Below are 20,622 nucleotides of genomic sequence, written 5' to 3'. Positions count from 1 at the left end.
TCTAACGTGATGCATGTATAAAATCTCTATTTGAGCACGACACAATTTAAAGCATAACACTTTGCCGTTACAATTCCGCTGTGCACACTCTAAGTTGTTATACTTGTTTATGCTTGTTACTTAGAGTTGAAGTTACAAAGTGTTGTTTGCAGAAGAAGTTTGAAAAAGTTAGAGAAGTCTATTCACCCCCCCCCCCCCCCTCTAGACTTCTCGCCACCCTTTCGGGACCAACAAGTGGTATCAGAGCGGTTGTCTATTTGAGTCATTTCTTGACTGCTAGACAGATCTCGAAAACTTCAAAATGAAGAGAAATATGGTTCCTGCTCAAAATTTGCTTTTCTCACTTGATAAATTTGATGATTGGAAAATACGTATGCAGGTGCACTTATCTGCTTTAAATGATGAAATGTGGGAAGTCATCACAAATGGCCCTATCCAAATTATGGAAGCTAATACCGCTACCCCACGAGATCCAAATGCTCCACGATATATTCCAAAGCCAAAAATGGAGTGGACAAAGGAAGATAGAGGACGAAATAACCCGGACAATATTGCCAAGGACATTTTGTTCAAAACCGTCGATGACACCATATTCCCAAAAATTCGAAAGTGCACCACGGCAAAAGAAATATGGGACACGCTCATAAGCATCGGTGAAGGCGACGAACAAGAAAAAGACAACAAACTAACCATCGCCATGAAGAGGTTCGAAGATTTCAAAATGCTACCGAACGAAAGCATCACCGACATGGAAGCTCGATTGATCAAAATACTTGGAGAAATCACGGATCTGGGAAAGACCATTACCCAGAAGGAAATATCGCTCAAAGTGTTACGCGGACTACCTACAAATTGGGATATGAAGGTGACCGCAATGCGCGATCATAGAGATCTAAGGACATTATCTACGGATAAACTCTTTAGTGATCTAAAGGCGTATGAGTTCGAGATGAAGACACGAGTTGAAGAAGAACGCGATGAACGAACATCCACATTAATGGCCGATCAACCGTCTACATCAAGGTCAGTCGTAAATAATGATTTTTTATCTGACGAACAATTTTCCTTATTTGTTAGGAAATTCAAGAAATTCATGCGAAAGAACAAAGGATCACCACAAGGAAATTCTTTTCGAGAGAATAGAAGATCAAGAAGGGAAACAGTCGAAGATAACACAAATGTGTGTTACAATTGTAGAAAGCCTGGACATTTTATGGCCGAATGTCCACATCCCAAGGTGAACAAAAATTCGAATACTTCTAACTCTCCACAGGTTGAGTACAAGTCGAAAGAGAAGAAATTCAAAAAGGACAAACGAAAGGCACTAATAAGCGATCCTTTAGAAGCAAGTGAATCCGAAGAATCATCTAGTGACGAGAGTGATTCATCACAAGAAGATACGGCGCTACTATGTCTAATGGGCAAAACATCCGAACATGAGGAATGCTATATGGCGCGTGAAACCGACGAAGAGGTATCTTCTAGTTCTTTTAGTTCCTTTAGTTCCGTTGACACCTCTTTCGAGACTCAAAAATCTTTTCAAAGTCTTATGGAAGATTGTCAAAAAGTCATGGCCACTCATACTCAAATCAAAGAGCGCAATAATACGTTAATTCTTGAAAAGGAAGAAATGCCACAAAAATTGCAAAATGCTCTAAATGAAATGAGTAATTTGAAAGCCGAAAATGTTCGACTTCAAGAAGAGTGCAAAGCTAGAGAGGTTAGAGAACATAACCTTCGGGAAGTAATCGCATCATTTACGCATTCATCTAAAATAATGGATAAAATGGTGAACATGCAAAAACCCGCTGGAGATAAAGCCGGACTAGGCTACGATCCATCATGTTCTAAAACCCCTCAAAAGTTGACTAATTCTACTACTACTTTAATTAATAAAGTTCCAGTGGTAAAATTTGTGAAAAGTCAACATAGCACAATGAGACAAGGAGTTGGAAACAAAATTAATGCCCAGAAAATTGTTGCAAGGCCGAATCAACACAATGATATCATGGCAAGACAACAAAATTTTAAAAGGCAAAAATTTGTATCTCAAAGGAGAACCAACGAGTCTAGTGCAATAAAACCTCATAGGAATATGGGAAGAATTCCGAGAATTGGGGCTGGGAGATTATATCCCTCAGAAGAAGATTGGTCGCTTGAAATCAAACCATGGACCAAGTCCAGATTTGCTCTATTTCATAGAATCAAGCAACTATCAGCTTCCCAACCCGCACCGAATCATTATTCGAAAGTGTGTTATGATTATAAAGTTTTTAATGGTTACAAATCACCTACTCTTGGATCAGTGGGATCTAGGTGGATTTGGATGCCAAAAATTACTAACACAAAAGGACCCAAACAAGTATGGGTACCTAAAAGAAATTAATCTTTTTTGCAGGAAGTTTGGTATTTCGATAGCGGTTGCTCTCGACATATGACCGGCAATAAAGCTAGTCTAGTTGAGTTCAAAAGTATCGAAGGACCAAAAGTAGTTTTCGGTGGAAACGATCGATATGGAATGACAAAAGGAACCGGCGCAATTGTGAAAAATGGTGTACGAATTGATGACGTATCTTATGTCGAAGGATTAAAATTTAACTTGTTTAGTACAAGTCAATTTTGCGACAAAGGATATCTCGTAGAAATCTACAAAGGCAAATGTCAAGTCAAAGACGAATCCACGAAAGAAGTCGTACTAGCCGGATCAAGAAAGAAAAACATGTATGTTGTAGATTGGAGTACAACAAAAGATTCTGTATGCTTGATGGCAAATAATTCGAATGAAGCTAGTTGGGAATGGCACAGAAGGCTAAATCATTTGAATTTCAAAACCATCAACAAGCTTGCCAAAAAGAAGTTAGTCGAAGGACTACCCAATATTGTGTTCAAGAAAGATCAAATATGTGACGCATGCCAAAAAGGAAAACAAATCAAAGCATCATTCAAATCCAAAGCTCAAGAGTCAACATCAAGACCCTTAAGTCTACTGCACATGGATTTATTTGGTCCAGTAGACCCAGTAAGTATAAGTGGTAAGAAATACACTTTGGTTGTTGTTGATGATTTTTCTAGGTACACATGGACAATATTCATCAAGAAAAAGGATGAAGTCTTATCAAAGTTGCCAGAGCTATTAAAGCTGCTACAAGTCGAAAAAGATATGAAGATTGCAACAATTCGAACTGATCGGGGAACAGAGTTCGTAAACGGAGTAATTCAATCTTACTGCAATTCACAAGGAATTTTACATCAATTATCTGCCGCACGAACGCCGCAACAAAATGGTGTAGCTGAAAGAAGAAATCGAACACTGAAGGAAGCCGCACGAGTCATGATATCAGCCGCCGGACTACCAAAGAGATTTTGGGCAGAAGCAATCAATACGGCGTGCTATACTCAAAATCGAAGTCTAATCCACAAGTCTTATAACAAAACACCATATGAATTATGGAAAGGGAGAAAACCCAATCTCACCTACTTTCATACATTTGGTTGTAAATGTTTTGTACTTGTTAATGGAAAGTCCCAACTAAAGACTTTTGACGAACGTGCAAACGAAGGAACATTCTTAGGATATTCATCCACCAGCAAGGCGTATAGAATATTCAACAAATCAACCATGGTGGTAGAAGAATCGATTCACGTTGTGTTTGATGAAAATCACGACAAAAATGGCAAAGAAGGTGAAGGTAATCGTGATTCAATTATTTCTAACGATATGTTGGAAGATAATGTGTTGCAGGAAGTAGAAGAATCAAGTGATATGGGTACTTACCAAATTGAGGCAATATCCAATGTGATACCCGAAATGGCACGCACACCTACAACCGAAGTTGCACCCGAAATAGAAGGAACTCCAATAGATGAACCCGAAGATGCACCCGTCAACAATTCACAACAAGAGGAATCACAACAAGTATTCCAACAAGAAGGAAACTCTGAGAATCCAACAAGTTTCCAACCAAATCGAAAATGGCTAAGAAGTCACACACATGACTTAGTCATTGGAAATCCAAGTGACGGAGTAAAGACGCGATCATCTACTAGGAATCAACAACAAGATGCAATGTTCTCATGCTTTCTATCACAACTGGAGCCAAAGGAAATTGACGAAGCATTAGCCGATCCAAGTTGGATAGATGCCATGCAAGAGGAATTAGATCAATTCAAGCGCAATGACGTATGGAAACTTGTTCCAAGACCAACGCACCAAAATGTAATCGGCACCAAATGGGTCTTTAGGAACAAAGCGAACGAAGATGGCGTCATTGTTAGGAATAAAGCAAGATTAGTCGCAAAGGGGTATTCACAAGAAGAAGGCATTGATTTTGATGAGACATTCGCCCCCGTCGCACGACTCGAAGCAATCCGGATATTCCTAGCATACGCAGCACACAAGAATTTCATCGTATATCAAATGGACGTAAAGAGCGCATTTCTTAATGGCTTACTTGAAGAAGAAGTTTACATCGAACAACCACCCGGTTTTGAGGTAAAAGACGTTGGTGATCAAGTCTACAAATTAAAGAAGGCATTGTATGGGTTAAAACAAGCTCCGCGAGCTTGGTACGACACCTTGTCAATGTTCTTAATTAGTTGTGGATTCACCAAAGGTCTAGTCGATAAAACCCTCTTTAGAATTCGAGAAAATAATCACATTTTATTAGTACAAATTTATGTTGATGATATTATCTTTGGAAGTACTGATAAATCTTTATGTGAGAAATTTTCTAAGCTCATGCAGAACAGGTCCGAGATGAGTATGATGGGAGAATTAAATTACTTTTTGGGACTGCAAGTCAAGCAACTTGAAGAAGGAATTTTCATAAATCAAGCAAAGTACACAAGAGATCTTATCAAGAAGTTTGGCATAGATGGAAAATCTTCAGTCAAAATTCCCATGAGTACATCTCAAAAATTGGATAAAGATGATGAAGGAAAAGACGTCGATTCAACGATGTATCGAGGGATGATTGGATCGTTACTATACTTAACCGCAAGCAGACCGGACATATCCTACTCGGTTGGCGTATGTGCAAGATTCCAATCAAAGCCCAAAGAAAGTCATTTGATTGCAACCAAGAAGATAATTCGATATCTCAAAGGAACAATCAATGTGGGATTATGGTATCCCAAAGAAGGAGATTTTACACTAACTGGTTATTCAGATGCAGATTTTGCAGGGTGTAAAATAGACCGAAAAAGTACCTCAGGGACATGCCATTTCTTAGGGGGAAGATTGGTCTCTTGGTTCAGCAAGAAACAAAACTCCATAGCTACGAGCACTGCCGAGGCCGAATATATTGCAGCTGGGAGTTGTTGTGCACAAATTTTGTGGATGAAGCAACAATTGTTGGATTATGGGATTAAATGCAAAAATGTTAGTATTTTATGTGATAATACTAGCGCAATTGCAATAACCCAAAATCCTGTGCTCCACTCGCGAACCAAACACATCGACATCCGACATCACTTTATACGAGACCACGTCGAGAAGAAAGATTTGAAGATCGATCATGTTCCCACAAAAAATCAAATTGCCTACATTCTCACAAAACCGTTGTGTGAATCTCGTTTTGCAACTCTAAGGCATGGGAATGATCGAAATGAGCTAAGTATTTCGAAACTTTTAAATTCGAAAAATTTATGTACGTGATTTGCATGAAATTTGTTACCTATGTGTTCAACGTGATTTAATTTAATTAATGTGTTACAATTTATTTGTGTACATGTTAGTAATTTTATCTTACGAACTTAGGTACGTAGAAATTGGTTATTTGTTTTTAATTGCTAAAAGGAATATTAAAGTTAGGGGGAATGCATCATGATAGTAAGGGATTATATGACTTAGGGGGAATGACCTACTGCTAAGCTATGCTAAAAGTTAATAACAGTACATGCAAATTGAGTTGTCAGTCTGAATGGTCATCAGCTTTAATTTTAATTTTCACCTGCTTAAGTCAAATTGATGTGATTCTTTTTAAAATTAAATGTATCTAGCATCATTTTTGATCTTATCTGTTTAAATTGATTTTATTGGACAATCAATTTTAATTCTCAGATTTATCAGATGTCGAAATTAAATTGTTAGCATGAATAGATTTATTGCTCTAACAATTTTGTGTCGAAGAAATTTTTGCTCCATGAACATCTACAGGTGGCAGCGAATTAAAAGCTTAATTTTTGGCGCTATGTACCCACAAATGGAGTATTAAAATCTGAGTTGGTAAATTTAAATCAGTGAAAGTTCGAAGTTGCCCTCAATTGTTCTACAATCTCTTTCTATCCACTAAAGGGCAAAATGGTAATTTTGCTAGGCATTTATTTTGCCTCCAAGAGACAAAGAAGAAAGAAGTCCATCTTCTTCTTCCTCCCTCTCTCACCACCGACGCATGCAAGAAGAAGAAGCAAAACTTGAAAATCTCTCAATTCAATCAAACCCATCCCAAATTTCCCACAAAAATCCATTCTACACCCAAATACCCATTACCCACCCTCACCATTGTCCTTGAAACCTCTCACAACCAAAAACCCATTTCCTTCTACCCATTTTTTTGGACTGCCGAAACCCCACCCGAAAACCCATCTCAAAATTTATCCTAATTTTTGTTCTATCAAGATGGAAGGAGCTCAAAACCCAATTGGAGCAGAAGGATCGAGGAAACTCACTCGGGTGATTCGAGGGATGATCATGGACCTTGAGGACTACAACAAGTTCATCCAAAACCAAGACTTGGGGGTAAAAATCTTAACCTCTCTTGAAAGTAGTGGGTTATTGAAATTTTGCTCTTTCAAGTATGATGGTTTCTATTTGAATGAAGTAGTAGAATTTTATAGACATGCATTTGTCGAACATGGTATTATAAATTCTACTGTTGGAGGTGTTGTGTTAAAAATTGTGTTAGATGATGTGAGAGCTCATTTTGGATTGGAAGAAAAATTGTTGAAAGTGGAAGATCACGGCTTTGATTTAAATGATTTTTGGAGTGAAATTAGACACGAAACCACACAAGTCGAGACGTGTACTAATGGCTTTAAGGTTATGTTGAAGCACGAATATGGAATGCTACTTGATATAGTGCATAAAACTATTGAGTGCAAATATTCTAGTAGGAATTATTTTACTAAGAAAAATTTGCCTTTGATGCATGCCATTGTGAATGTTGTTGCCGTAGATTGGGGACGGTTTATATATGGCCGAATAGTTGATCAAATTGGCCTAGCAAAACCATTGGTGAATGGATGGTTTCCTAATGATATTGGATATGGTTTTGTTGTTGGGGAGTTGTTGAAGTTGAAAGGTGTTGCCCTATCCAAACCAAAACCCATACAAAACCAAAATTACCTTTTTCGAACCCCAATCCCGGTTTATCCTTCCCTAGCCAATATCCGAAAACGAAAACCGGCAAATGCATCAACCTATTCCTTAGCCAAAAAACCTCCTTCTAACCGAGCTACTAGTCACGGGGAATCCAATACTCATGGAAGGGGTAGTGATGATGCTTGTAGCAATCAATTTGTTACCATACCCATACCCGTAACCCACACCCCAAACCCGAATGAAGAGGAGACAATTCCAAGTAAAGTTGGGAGTGTAGATGACATTCCAACTTATGGGGCAAGTAGTGAGTTGTTGAAGGAGTATGAACGTGTGAAAGTTTGGAGAAATTGGAGACTAAGTGATCATAATTCGGTTGCTACAACAATAGGACCGGATACTCTAGAGTTGGAAGAGTTTGCTCTAACATGGATTGGAACAAGAAATCTTGCTACCGCAACTAGGCTTTCGGTGATTAATGAGTGCTTTGTTAAGAAAGTTGCCATTAGTCGGGGCAAGGAAGTGGCTCAAGAAGTTCCCGAAGATGTCGTTGAGACAATAGATGGATTTGCTCGTGATGATATTGCCCGAGCATTGGTCATTTCTAGAGAAGAAGTGCACGGCACACATGGGGAAGCATCACATTTGAAGGAGACCGAAGGTGGAAGCTTGCAAGAATTAGACCCATTTCCTTCGAATATAGGGGATGACAACCTTAGTTTTGATGCTATTTCACCCCACATGGCTACGGATGTGACGAATTCGGTGAATGAAAATTTGGAAACAAATGTTGATGATGAAAGCCGAATGGAGGAACAAGAAAATGTGCAACAAATTGAAGTGTCACCTTTGCCACTAAACCGTGCCGAACCGATTCCTATTGCCACTGCCGAACCATTCATTCCCACTCATGATGAGCCCTTATGTCTTGAAGATACACCACATGTGGAAGCACCGGAGCCGGATAACACCACACTGCCGAGACATCCACATGAGACACACAAGGAGGTACATTCTACTCCCATTGATATTAATGCTTTGAAAGAAAACATTATTGGGGATGTACGAAAAGAAATTCAAGAGTTGAGAAGAGATGTCTTTCAAGAGTTTGAGAAAGTCCAAAATCAATTTGGTAATGTTGATACCAAATTAGATGACTTTCACAAAGAAGCATATGAAAGGGCCGAATCCTTGTTACTTGGACAAGGATCAATCCAAGGTGATATGGCCACAATGTCTACTAAGCAAGAAGAGCGTAATAGGGAAGTCTTGAAGATGTTCCTTGACTTAGGAAAGAAAGGAACGGAGTGTGAATCGAGGCTACGATTGGTAGAGAACCAATTGAAGGCTCTACTACATCAAGTTGGCGTGATCAATGATCTTTTAATTGGAGTCCAAAAGAGCCAAGACAAATCTTCGGCGAGTTTCCAACATTATGTGGATGCTGCCGAAAAGGGGGAAAGAGCTAGAGGAGCTCCAAGTCATTTGGTGAACCATTTGATTGGACCGTCATCACAACGACCACTAGTTGAGCTTGTTAGACCTCCAGGGGCACCAAGAGGAGTAACACCCACACCGAGAGCTCAAGGCCGAGAAAAAAGGAGAATAATGGATTATTTGATGACCCCTCAAAGCATGGATTTTCCTAGCCAACAAGAATGCCAAAGATCAACACCTTCAAGATCAATTTATGAAGAAAACAAGTTGAAGCTTATACGAGAGTTGGAGACATTCTTTGGGCACACAAGCAACGAAATGGTAGATGGAAGATCTTTTGAAGAATGCGTTGCTTGGTACCAAGCCGGAGTGTTACGGGGTGACAATGTTCAAGAAGCTTATGGAAATTATGTTACCGAGCAAGTCACCGCACCATACCAACCCGAAGGAAAGAAACGAGACTTCAAGGAATTAAGGGCACACGTGAATGCCTTAATTGGCAAGAGGTAAAATTTTGAAGCCTCAAATTTTTTGGTGTACATAATAGCTAGCTTGTTCGAATTATGCTTTTTGGAACATTATATAAATTGCTAGCATATGGTTTATTTCTTTACTTTGTCTAGTATGTTAATTGCTTTAAAGTCTCAAGATTTTAAATTGGACTTAGTAATTGCATGTGAGGCGTATAATTGAGAAAATAAAATTGAAAGGGGGAAGAAAAATTAAAAGATAAAAATCAATACGCAACCCCGCGTTATAGTCTCAATATACGTTTAGGACCGTCCAAAATTAAAATCTCTAGGTCTTAAATGTGTTAAACCCGTCAAATGGCTAGTCGCAATAAAATTGGACAGAAAGATTATTTTTCAAAAAATTTGACATAGCCAAATGACTTGGGTATAAGTTTCGGCATCATCAAAAAGGGGGAAATTGTTAGGAATATATTGTATAAGTTTTGATGAGCCAAATGTATTTTGTAGACCCCAATTTTATTTTATTGGAGTCAGTTCTGGTTCACAAAGTATAGTGCACCACTGCCATGAAGCCTACATGAAGTCTACGTGAAAGCAGTTTGAAGGAAGAATAAATGAAAACGAGATCATAGCTTAACAGATTTATGAAGCATCAAGTCACCAAAGGTTGAGATGGACGAGATGATAGAAGACTTGTTGAAGCATGCCTAATACGAAATGATCCACGGTTTGATTCTCATTTAAAGCAATTTTGGTGTAAAGATGAATTGCTATCGTGAAGTAGCAATATCAGGAGATGATGTCATCATGATAGTAATATCGTGATAGTTGAGAACTATCGGGTAATGACATCACGATGTGATAAAGCTAGTGGAGAACACGTGGAGGAAATAAGTCAAAAGAATTTAAGTCTTGGATTGTATCAATTGGATACCCAACCGAGATGGAAGAAGCCTTGCCAAGCAAAGTAAATGGTCCACAGTTCGATTCCCACCCGAATTGATTTTATGATTTCATGATATACATGGTCCATGATACAAGGTGGAACATGATAGCTAGATGGAACATGATATATATGGTCCATGATACAAGGTGGAACATGATATACATGGTCCATGATGCAAGGTGGAACATGATAGCTAACATGATATATATGGTCCATGATACAAGGTGGAACATGATATACTATTGGGACATGACTTCATCAAAAGGAGCTATGACATCATGATAGAATTAGACAGAAACATTATTTTGAAGCTCTGTTTCTGCAGAAGAAGTCGAAGGAGAAGAAGAAGCTGATATACGAAGGAGATCTTTTTATTACTCAAGCAAGAATCAGCAGATAAATTATTTGATCAACTTGGCACATCAGATCAATAACTCAACAAAAGTCATGCCAGAGAAATTCAAATTTGGAGGCTACCCATTCCAAAGAAAAAGCTTTGTCAGATTAAAGAGGAGCAACGGCAAATTTATTTAAATCTTCTGACAGACGACGAAATGATTTTTTGCAGACCAAGTTGGCAAAATTATTTGATCAACTACAATTCAAAATGGACGATCGAGATCGAAAGTTGATCAACGGGCAAATAGCTTTCATCTGCTATAAATTGCCCAAGCAGACTTGAAGACAAGCACGACTTGAACAAGAAAATTATCCAATCAATCATCAAGTGATATATTGAGCTATACACGATCAAATTCAAGTCTGAGTGAGAGAAAAATCTTTGTATTTCATTGTAAATCTTCTACTGAGTGTAGAAAAGGGGTAGAGTAACTAGGGAGAGTGAAAAACCCAGTTGGAGTGTAGCTTTGTGCGTAGCACTCGGTTGTGACGGGCAGAGTAACAAGGGGAGCTTGTGAAAACCCGGTGAGAGCGTAGCTTTGTGCGTAGTTCTCGTGGTGTAGGAGTACAGCTTGGTGCGAAGTACTCGGGAAGGCGGAGTAACAAGAGGAGCATGCGAAAAACCTTGGTGGAGTGTAGCTTTGTGCGAAGCACTCGGAGAAGTGTCGTTGGGCACTTATTCACTATTGTATCTGGGTGATCGAAGAATAGTGAATTTCCTCCTTGAAGTCAAAGGAGAAGAGTGGACTAGGAGGATTACACCACCTCTGAACCACTATAAATCTCTCTCTCTATTTACTTACTGCTCATATATATTTCGTGCATGCCTATATTATTTGTGAACTAACCCGTTACGGTTTATTGCATATCTTTATCTGTCTGGGTTTGATAGTTCCCTCGTTTGCATTCAAGTGAAATTTTATATACATCATCCTACATCTATACTAAGTGTTTCTAACGTGATGCATGTATAAAATCTCTATTTGAGCATGACACAATTTAAAGCATAACACTTTGCCGTTACAATTCCGCTGTGCACACTCTAAGTTGTTATACTTGTTTATGCTAGTTACTTAGAGTTGAAGTTACAAAGTGTTGTTTGCAGAAGAAGTTTGAAAAAGTTAGAGAAGTCTATTCATCCCCCCCCCCCCCTCTAGACTTCTCGCCACCCTTTCGGGACCAACAGGGTGGGATCCTGGAATAAGAAGTTGCTGTCACAAGCTGGTAAGGAGATTCTATTGAAAACGATAGCCCAGGCTATGCCTACCTTTTCAATGGGTGTCTTTTTACTAACGAATTCACTTTGTGTGGCGATTCAGAGGATTATGAATAGGTATTATTGGGAGAAGGGGGGCGTAGGCAGAGGAGGTATTCGCTGGATGGCTTGGGATCGTCTCAGTAAGCCCAAAGTAGCTGGGGGACTGGGTTTTAAGGACCTAAAGGCCTTTAATCTTGCAATGCTGGGGAAGCAGGCATGGCGTTTCCTTACGAAGCCAGAATCTTTGGTTACAAAAGTATATAAAGCAAGGTATTTCCCTAAATCTAATTTTATAGATGCTATTGTGGGAAATAGCCCAAGTTATTGTTGGAGAAGTATTATGGCTGCCCATGACCTTGTATGTGGAGGGATAAGGAGGAGAATTGGGAATGGACAAACAACATTGATAGGTAAGGATCCTTGGCTATTGGACTTGGATTATAAGATTCATACTGATTTACCAGGTAATATCTATGAGGCAAGAGTATCAGGTTTGATTGATCAGGATACTCGTACCTGGGACCTGGATATTTTGAATGATATTTTTGACCCCATTGATGTAAATAGAATCCGCAGGGTGCCTGTTTGTCCGGATTATGAGGATACATGGTATTGGTATAAGGAGCATAATGGATCATACTCTGTTAAAAGTGCTTACCGGGCAGTTGTAGGAGAAATACAAAATAATACTGGTTTTAATAAATGGAATGCGTTGTGGAAATTGGATGTGCCACCAAGGTGGAAAACTTTCTTGTGGAGAGCCTTAAGTGGTATTTTGCCAACTACAACAGCCCTGGCGATTAGAAGAGTTGATGTGTCTCTAGCATGTCCTATGTGTCTTGATTTTAATGAGGATGTTATGCATTGCTTATTAGAATGTCAATATGCTTGTCGAGTTTGGAATGAATCTTGTATTGATATATCTTCTGTGGTTGGGGGGTCTTTTGTTGAGTGGTTTCAGAATGCAATGACTGTGCTAACAAAGGAGAATCTTACTCAAATTGTTGCAGTTTTATATCACCTTTGGATTGCAAGAAATTCAGTAGTTTGGGAGGGGAGTATGAAGATGCCGAAGATGTTATGGTGCAGCGCCAAAGCAACCCTCACTGCCTGGGTAGCGGCTCGGTCACCAACGCCTCCAACAGCACAGCAGCAATGTCACGCCGTCATTCCACAAGGACCAGCCTGCTTTGTAGATGCGGCATGGAGCCAAATGTCACGGACAGCAGCGTTTGGGGCAGTAATGTTAGATGGGAGCGGATGCTTTGTGGCGGAAACGAGTGGTCGGCTTCCGTTTTGTGAAAATGCTATCACAGCGGAAGCTCTAGCTTGTATGGAGGCGTTATCTTGGTTGAAAGATCGGCAAGTAACAGAAATTACAATTCACACAGATTGTTCGGTCCTACAATCCTATCTATCCAGAATTGGCTCGCAACCCAGATCATATGTTGGAATTGTGGTTCATGAGTGTCAAGTGCTTACGGCACAATATAATTCATGCCAGTTTCATTTTATTCCGAGACGTTTAAATATTATTGCTCATACTTTAGCTTCATTGGTCTCTGACCAGAACATTACTATGTATTGGGACGATGTCCCTCCTGATGCTATTATTCCGCACTTACAGTAATGAAAATTTGCAACCCAGATCATTTGCAAATTTGCACTTACCAAACAATGCCTGGATCTATTATTAAATAATCTAATTTCTAACATTATAAAATTAATATTTCAGTGTACATTTTTTTTTTATTACAAAGGAAGGGGATACCCAAACTACTAATCACCTCCACTAAGGCTCGAACCTATCACCTCCCACTTAGGGGAGCAACCAGATACCATTAAACCACAAGGTCCTTAGTATTTTTTTAAGAGTTAATAAACAAAATGGTCCCTCGACTATGCTGTAATTACCAATTTAGTGCTTAATTACCAGTCTTACCCAATTAAGTCCTCAATTATGTAATCTTTGCCTAATTTAATCCTCGGTTAACTTGTCTATTTGTTTATAGTTAAAATTAGGAGTAAAAAATGTAATTTCATAAGTTAAACACTACCCCACGATAACTCTGCAGAGAGCTCTTGATTGTTAAATGTACCTTCTGCCACAGTGTATGGAAAATACCAACTTACTAATGCAGCGAAACAAGCACAATATTATTGTGGAATATTTGACCTGCTACCCCATTAAACCACAAGGTCCTTAGTATTTTTTTAAGAGTTAATAAACAAAATGGTCCCTCGACTATGCTGTAATTACCAATTTAGTGCTTAATTACCAGTCTTACCCAATTAAGTCCTCAATTATGTAATCTTTGCCTAATTTAATCCTCGGTTAACTTGTCTATTTGTTTATAGTTAAAATTAGGAGTAAAAAATGTAATTTCATAAGTTAAACACTACCCCACGATAACTCCGCAGAGAGCTCTTGATTGTTAAATGTACCTTCTGCCACAGTGTATGGAAAATACCAACTTACTAATGCAGCGAAACAAGCACAATATTATTGTGGAATATTTGACCTGCTACCCCACTGCGACAACCCAAAATTTAATTTTATCTTGGTTGAAAGATCGGCAAGTAACAAAAATTACAATTCACACAGATTGTTCGGTCCTACAATCCTATCTATCCAGAATTGGCTCGCAACCCAGATCATATGTTGGAATTGTGGTTCATGAGTGTCAAGTGCTTACGGCACAATATAATTCATGTCAGTTTCGTTTTATTCCGAGACGTTTAAATATTATTGCTCATACTTTAGCTTCATTGATCTCTAACCAGAACATTACTATGTATTGGGACGATGTCCCTCCTGATGCTATTATTCCGCACTTACAGTAATGAAAATTTGCAAATTTGCACTTACCAAACAATGCCTGGATCTATTATTAAATAATCTAATTTCTAACATTATAAAACTAATATTTCAGTGTACATTTTTTTTTTTATTACAAAGGAAGGGGATACCCAAACTACTAATCACCTCCACTAAGGCTCGAATCTATCACCTCCCACTTAGGGGAGCAACCAGATACCATTAAACCACAAGGTCCTTAGTATTTTTTTAAGAGTTAATAAACAAAATGGTCCCTCGACTATGCTGTAATTACCAATTTAGTGCTTAATTACCAGTCTTACCCAATTAAGTCCTCAATTATGTAATCTTTGCCTAATTTAATCCTCGGTTAACTTGTCTATTTGTTTATAGTTAAAATTAGGAGTAAAAAATGTAATTTCATAAGTTAAACACTACCCCACGATAACTCCGCAGAGAGCTCTTGATTGTTAAATGTACCTTCTGCCACAGTGTATGGAAAATACCAACATACTAATGCAGCGAAACAAGCACAATATTATTGTGGAATATTTGACCTGCTACCCCACTGCGACAACCCAAAATTTAATTTTATAAATTCGGTTTTAAGAAATTTTAAAATAGTCATTTTTCACTCTATCAAAATTTTTTGAGATAAAATCGATGTTTGAATAAATTATTTTGAGATACTTTTGAATAAATTTAACACCGGGACTTATTATAATTCTAAAATTCTAAATTTTCGGGTACATTGCATACTAAGTTTTTGAATCAAAAGTCAATCTGAGTGAAACCGGGAGAATCTGAGAAACCTAAACTAAATGGTTGTCTAGAAAGAATTTTTGGAAAAATGTATTTTGACCCCAAAACTATTTTAAACTATGATTCTAGACCTTGGTCCATGTAGCATGGTAGACCACAAAATCCATGTGTTTGATACATTATAGAATCAACCAAATTTACTATTTTGCCATCAACCAATCATAAGCGAATTTCCTAGGGTTTTGCACCCTATAAAACCCATCTTATTCCTTCATTCTTCTCTGATCTCATTTCCGTTGCCTCTCCAAGCCAAGTCTGATAGAAGAAAATATTCATAGTAAGCTATCCTTCATTCATCATTCCACCACTTTGCTTCTTGAGTTATTTCCTTTAACTTCCCAATCTCTGAGATACTTAGGTCTAGCTTTTGTGGTTGCTTGGGGGTGTTTAGGTGGTGAAAGAAGTGAAGGTTTTTGAGTAGAGAGGGGGCTGAGATCCACACAAGAAGAGGAGGCACCAAAGGTATAACCCATGGACTCCCACCTCTTTACTTAGACTTTGTGAAGTAAAGTTTATTGATGAAAATGTGATGAAGATGAACCCCACTGGTGCACAGACAGTGTGCACCAGATGGAGTCACGGAGTTAGCCAACGGCCCTAGGCAGCGACCGTTGGCAAGCCCCATGAAGGAGCATCCCTAGGGCACGGTTCACAACTAGAGTCGTGGCCCTAGGCCACCGCTTGGTTGATCCAAGCGGCGGGGCTCCTCTAGCCCCACTGCAAGCACCGCCAGGCCAATACAGTGCAGTGGTCGGGCCCCTTGTGGCTCAGCTACGTGTCGTTCGTACCGGGACTCGCGGGCCCTTGAGGCTCGGACACTCGGGATTGTTACGACGCACTAGTTGAATTTGGAGTTGAAATGAGTAAATTACAGTAGCTTTTGCATTGAGAATTGTCAATGATATGTACTGTGTAGCATTTACAGACAAGGAAAATGTGAAGTTTTTAGACTTAGCTATTTGAATGAGAAGCATGATCATTATTTGCCAAAGTTTGCTTGATTAGCATGTTTAAATAGCCATTGTGAGTTATTGAGAATTTTGCCAAGAATATGAGATGTTTGGTTGTACAGAGCATGAATCTATTTGTCCAGTAAAGTGAAATATTAAAGCATGTTGTCTATTTTGTGTTCAAAGAGCATGATCAATATTTGTTAAGTGTTTGCTAATAAGTTTTGCTAAGTATTAAAGTGATAAGCATGAAGTAGCATATTGTTTGCTTGACTTATACTTAAAGAGAATTTGAGTTATTTCTTATAGTAAAGAGTATATTTAGCATATCATAAACTAAAGTGCATAAGTGGCTCTAAGTAAGCCTAAGTATTCTTTCAAAAATCTATATCTATTATCGAAAATCATTATCTACTTGCACTGAGAAGTTGCATGATATTTGATTTCCAATTTGTGATAAAAGAGAAGCTGTTGAGAAGCTATGTGCATAAGTAAAGTTATTGCATGAGTTATATCTATATGTATCTAGTGTGAGTAATATGAGGATTTGGAGGCCCGTTAGGACTATGTCCTTTCGGAAGAAAAGAGAAAGTAAAGAAAGAAACGGACATTGCGGTCCAATGTGAAGTAACAAGGTCGATTGTAGCACCCCACTTTTCTAACTCTTAATTATAACCCTAAACAATCTTTTACATAAACTAAGCAGCGGAAATATTAACCAAAAGATAAATAGTGGGAGTGTCACCGCCATAACCACCCCTCCGTTGTGATTGCACAGGCTAAAGGGTACTATTAGAAATAAGATAAAAATCTGGTGTTTAAATAAAATACTGGAAACGTAAGGGGGAAAACGTCACCCCAAATAGTGTACAACATCATCAAAGAACATAGAGTCAATATGTCTAGTCATCAAAACAAGATCATCAATAAATCTAGACTTTAGACATCTCTAACTACGAAACTAATCTAACTCGACTTCTTCACACTGCTGGGTCCACCTGAAAGGGGTTTTGCAAGCAACACATAGACAAATAGGAAAACACCCGTTAGCAGGAAGTTAAGTATAACCACACTCAACCCTGTAAAGCATTCTAGCATTTACTCGGAAATATTTGATTTCTTTATCAACAATAACTCATCTCAAATCATCTTTAAATCTATCACATACTTTCTAGATGCTTGCACCCTATAATATCAGCTGGCATGCTCATATATATAAGACTGATCACTTAGTTTCATCAACATATAACTTCTCAAATAAGTTATCAAGCAATTCATGCTTACAGATAGGATCATGCTAATACACCATATAACAGGTATTCTCATGCTTTCATATTCTCATCTCATAATTTGATAAACAAGACTTCTAATACAACAAAACGATTAAAAGTCAACGTTCACATTATGTACTTTCATGCGATACTTTAATCAAATGCAATCTTGTGCAATGTTATAATCGTACTCATGTGCAATCTCGTACAATGCTATAATCGTACTCATGTGCAATCTCTTGCAACAATATGTTCATACTCATATGCATTCTCGTGCAACAATATACTCATACTTATATGCAATCTCATGCAACAATATATTCATACTTATATGCAATCTCGTGCAACAATATACTCATACTCATATGCAATCTCGTGTAACAATATACTCATACTCATATGTCATCTCGTGCAACAATATACTCATACTTATATGCAATCTCGTACGACAATATATATATATATATATATATATATATATATATATATATATATATATATATATATATATATATACTCATGCACACTCGTAAAAATAGAGTACTTTCTGTGGAGGTCTCTTTCTTTCTTTCTTACTATTGAGTCTCTCTTGACTCGCTTTTTTCTCTTGACTCTCTCTTGACTCGCTTTCTTTCTCTTGAGTCTCTCTTGACTCGCTTTCTTTCTCTTGACTCTCTCTTGACTCGCTTTCTTTCTCTTGAGTCTCTCTTGACTCGCTTTCTTTCTCTTGAGTCTCTCTTGACTCGCTTTCTTTCTCTTGACTCGCTTTCTTTTCTTTTCGCTCGTAAACGGCTCAGGGTTTCACCGTAGCGTGAATTGCCCCATCGGGAACGACGTAAGTCCGACCCAATATCTCCTACCGTTTACGGAACCAATCTCGTGGTTCACGCGCTGTGGAATCAGGTATTGAACATTCAGTGTGCACACCCCCTGACCAGGATTCCAAGCCTGGCGGGCAGTTTCCAACCTCGTAACGTGGGAATACGCCGCGTTACATGTACTGGGACTGCAATGTCCATAAATATCTCTCGAGAGGACATAGTCCAAATGGTATCCTCCAAAACCTCACCAACATAGATAATACATAAATATATCTCTCATGCATGCAACAACTTTACTACTACTCAATGCATCAAAGAATGATAATATACCACATGCTCATGGTTTTTGGAAATATTCTTGGGCTCACGTTGGCCCCTTATGCATTTTTGAAATATGACACATGTGAAATGTCAAAATGCTCTATAACATGCTTCTAAAACCATGAATGAAATATAATGAAATACATAAGAATATAGTGTCATGCTCGGTTTGCAACATAGCAAATTCTATCAACAAAATATGCTTCATTTCTCATTGATCAAATATCACAATTTAATCATGCTATCATAATAAATCACATTCTCAAATGATAATGCCTCTTTACTCAATAAAAACATCATCAGATCACATAGCCAAATATTTCATCATACACAGTAGCTGGCAAATATATACTCTGTGTAGCAAATCTTCACCAATTTCTTCATAACATACTCATTTTTAATCCAAATTCAACGAAATCAAAGCCAAAACGTGCGTCGAGACGGTCCCGAAGAGCCGAGCGACAAGGGCCCATAACACTCGGCCCGAAATGACACGTAGCTAAGCCACAAGGGCCCGACCACTGCACAGATTCTTCTCAGAATCAAAGTCAGGGACCTGGGGCGGGACTCCTCATGGTCCGGCCCTTGTACCCCGTTACTTCACCGGGACTAGGCGGCGGCCCTCCTCTTGGGCCGTGCCCTAGTCATGTGCCACCACGGCTCTAGCCGGCGGCCCTCCTGATGGGCCGCAGCTAGGGCCGTGAGTCTGATCTGGTGCACACTATGTTGTGCACCAGAAGGTTTTTCATCTGCAAATTCAGTCCAAACATGTCCAAAACAATCTCAACAACTCACAAACAAATACTAGATCACTTCTAAGCATAAACACGACAAAATCTCATAGATTCTACTCATTTCTACTCAACAAAAAGGCTTCACAGAGCCAAATTTTAAAGAGGGAGTCCATGGGGTTATACATCTTGTAGCTTCTTCTTCTTGTGTGGATCCCTTCTCCTTTCCCCTTCAGAGATTACTACGTTCCCCCACCTATCTTCCTCAAACAAACATACATGCCTACTAAGCTTAAGGCAACTCAAAGATGGGAGGTAAAGAATGAACAAAGTCTGTGAAATGAAAATGAAATGGATGGAGGAATCAATGGCAGAACACTTACTGTGATTTCTTCTAAGGCTTGGAGTGAAGAGGCAAATGGAATGGATCAGGAGAAACAAGGAGAATATGTTCTATTTATATGGGTTCAAAACCCTAGGTAGGTGGCCAATGATTGGTTGGGGGCAAAAGGGTAATTTTAGCTTGATCTCTAAAGTATCAGACAAAACTTTGTGGTCCACCTTGTATCATGAACCAAGGGCTAGATAGATTATTTTTGAATAAATTGGGGTCAAAATGTATTTTTCCAAAAAGATTTCCAAACAAACACTTGGTTCAGTTTTCTCCCGGTCTCACTCAGATTGGTTTCTCAGTTAAAAACTTGGTACGCGAAGTACCCGAAAATTTAGGATTTTAAATTTAAAATAAATCCTGATGTTGAATTTACTTAAAAGTGGCTCAAAATAATTTATTCAACACCAATTTCATCGCAAAAATTTTTACGGAGTGAAAAATGGCTATTTCGAAATTTCTTAAAATTGGATTTATGAAATTAAATTTTGGGTTGTTACACTCTATCCCCCTTAAAAGAATTTTTGTCCCGAAACTTAGAAGGACGGATCAATTTTCTCAAAACGGAAGCTTTCGAAAAGATGGTAAGAATCTCAAGAATTGGTTTAGAAGTTTCTCTTGGAATACTAAGAAGAAACGGAATCTCTGAGTTCCAAACAAGCACCG

General features: G+C 38.5%; 1 protein-coding gene across 1 annotated transcript; it reads left to right on the top strand.

Annotated features, from left to right (window-relative positions):
- Positions 1 to 11,952: 11,952 nt before the first annotated feature.
- LOC109170972 lies at positions 11,953 to 13,461 on the top strand. The gene has a single exon (XM_019320107.1). It carries the CDS (start codon positions 11,953 to 11,955, stop codon positions 13,459 to 13,461), a length of 1,509 nt encoding a protein of 502 aa, XP_019175652.1.
- The last annotated feature ends 7,161 nt before the right edge of the window (positions 13,462 to 20,622 follow it).

Source organism: Ipomoea nil, unplaced genomic scaffold (assembly GCF_001879475.1).
Source record: "Ipomoea nil cultivar Tokyo-kokei standard unplaced genomic scaffold, Asagao_1.1 scaffold3384, whole genome shotgun sequence".
NCBI lineage: Eukaryota > Viridiplantae > Streptophyta > Magnoliopsida > Solanales > Convolvulaceae > Ipomoea > Ipomoea nil.
Note: the sequence above shows the minus strand (reverse complement) of the source record. Positions and strands in the feature narration are given on the sequence as shown.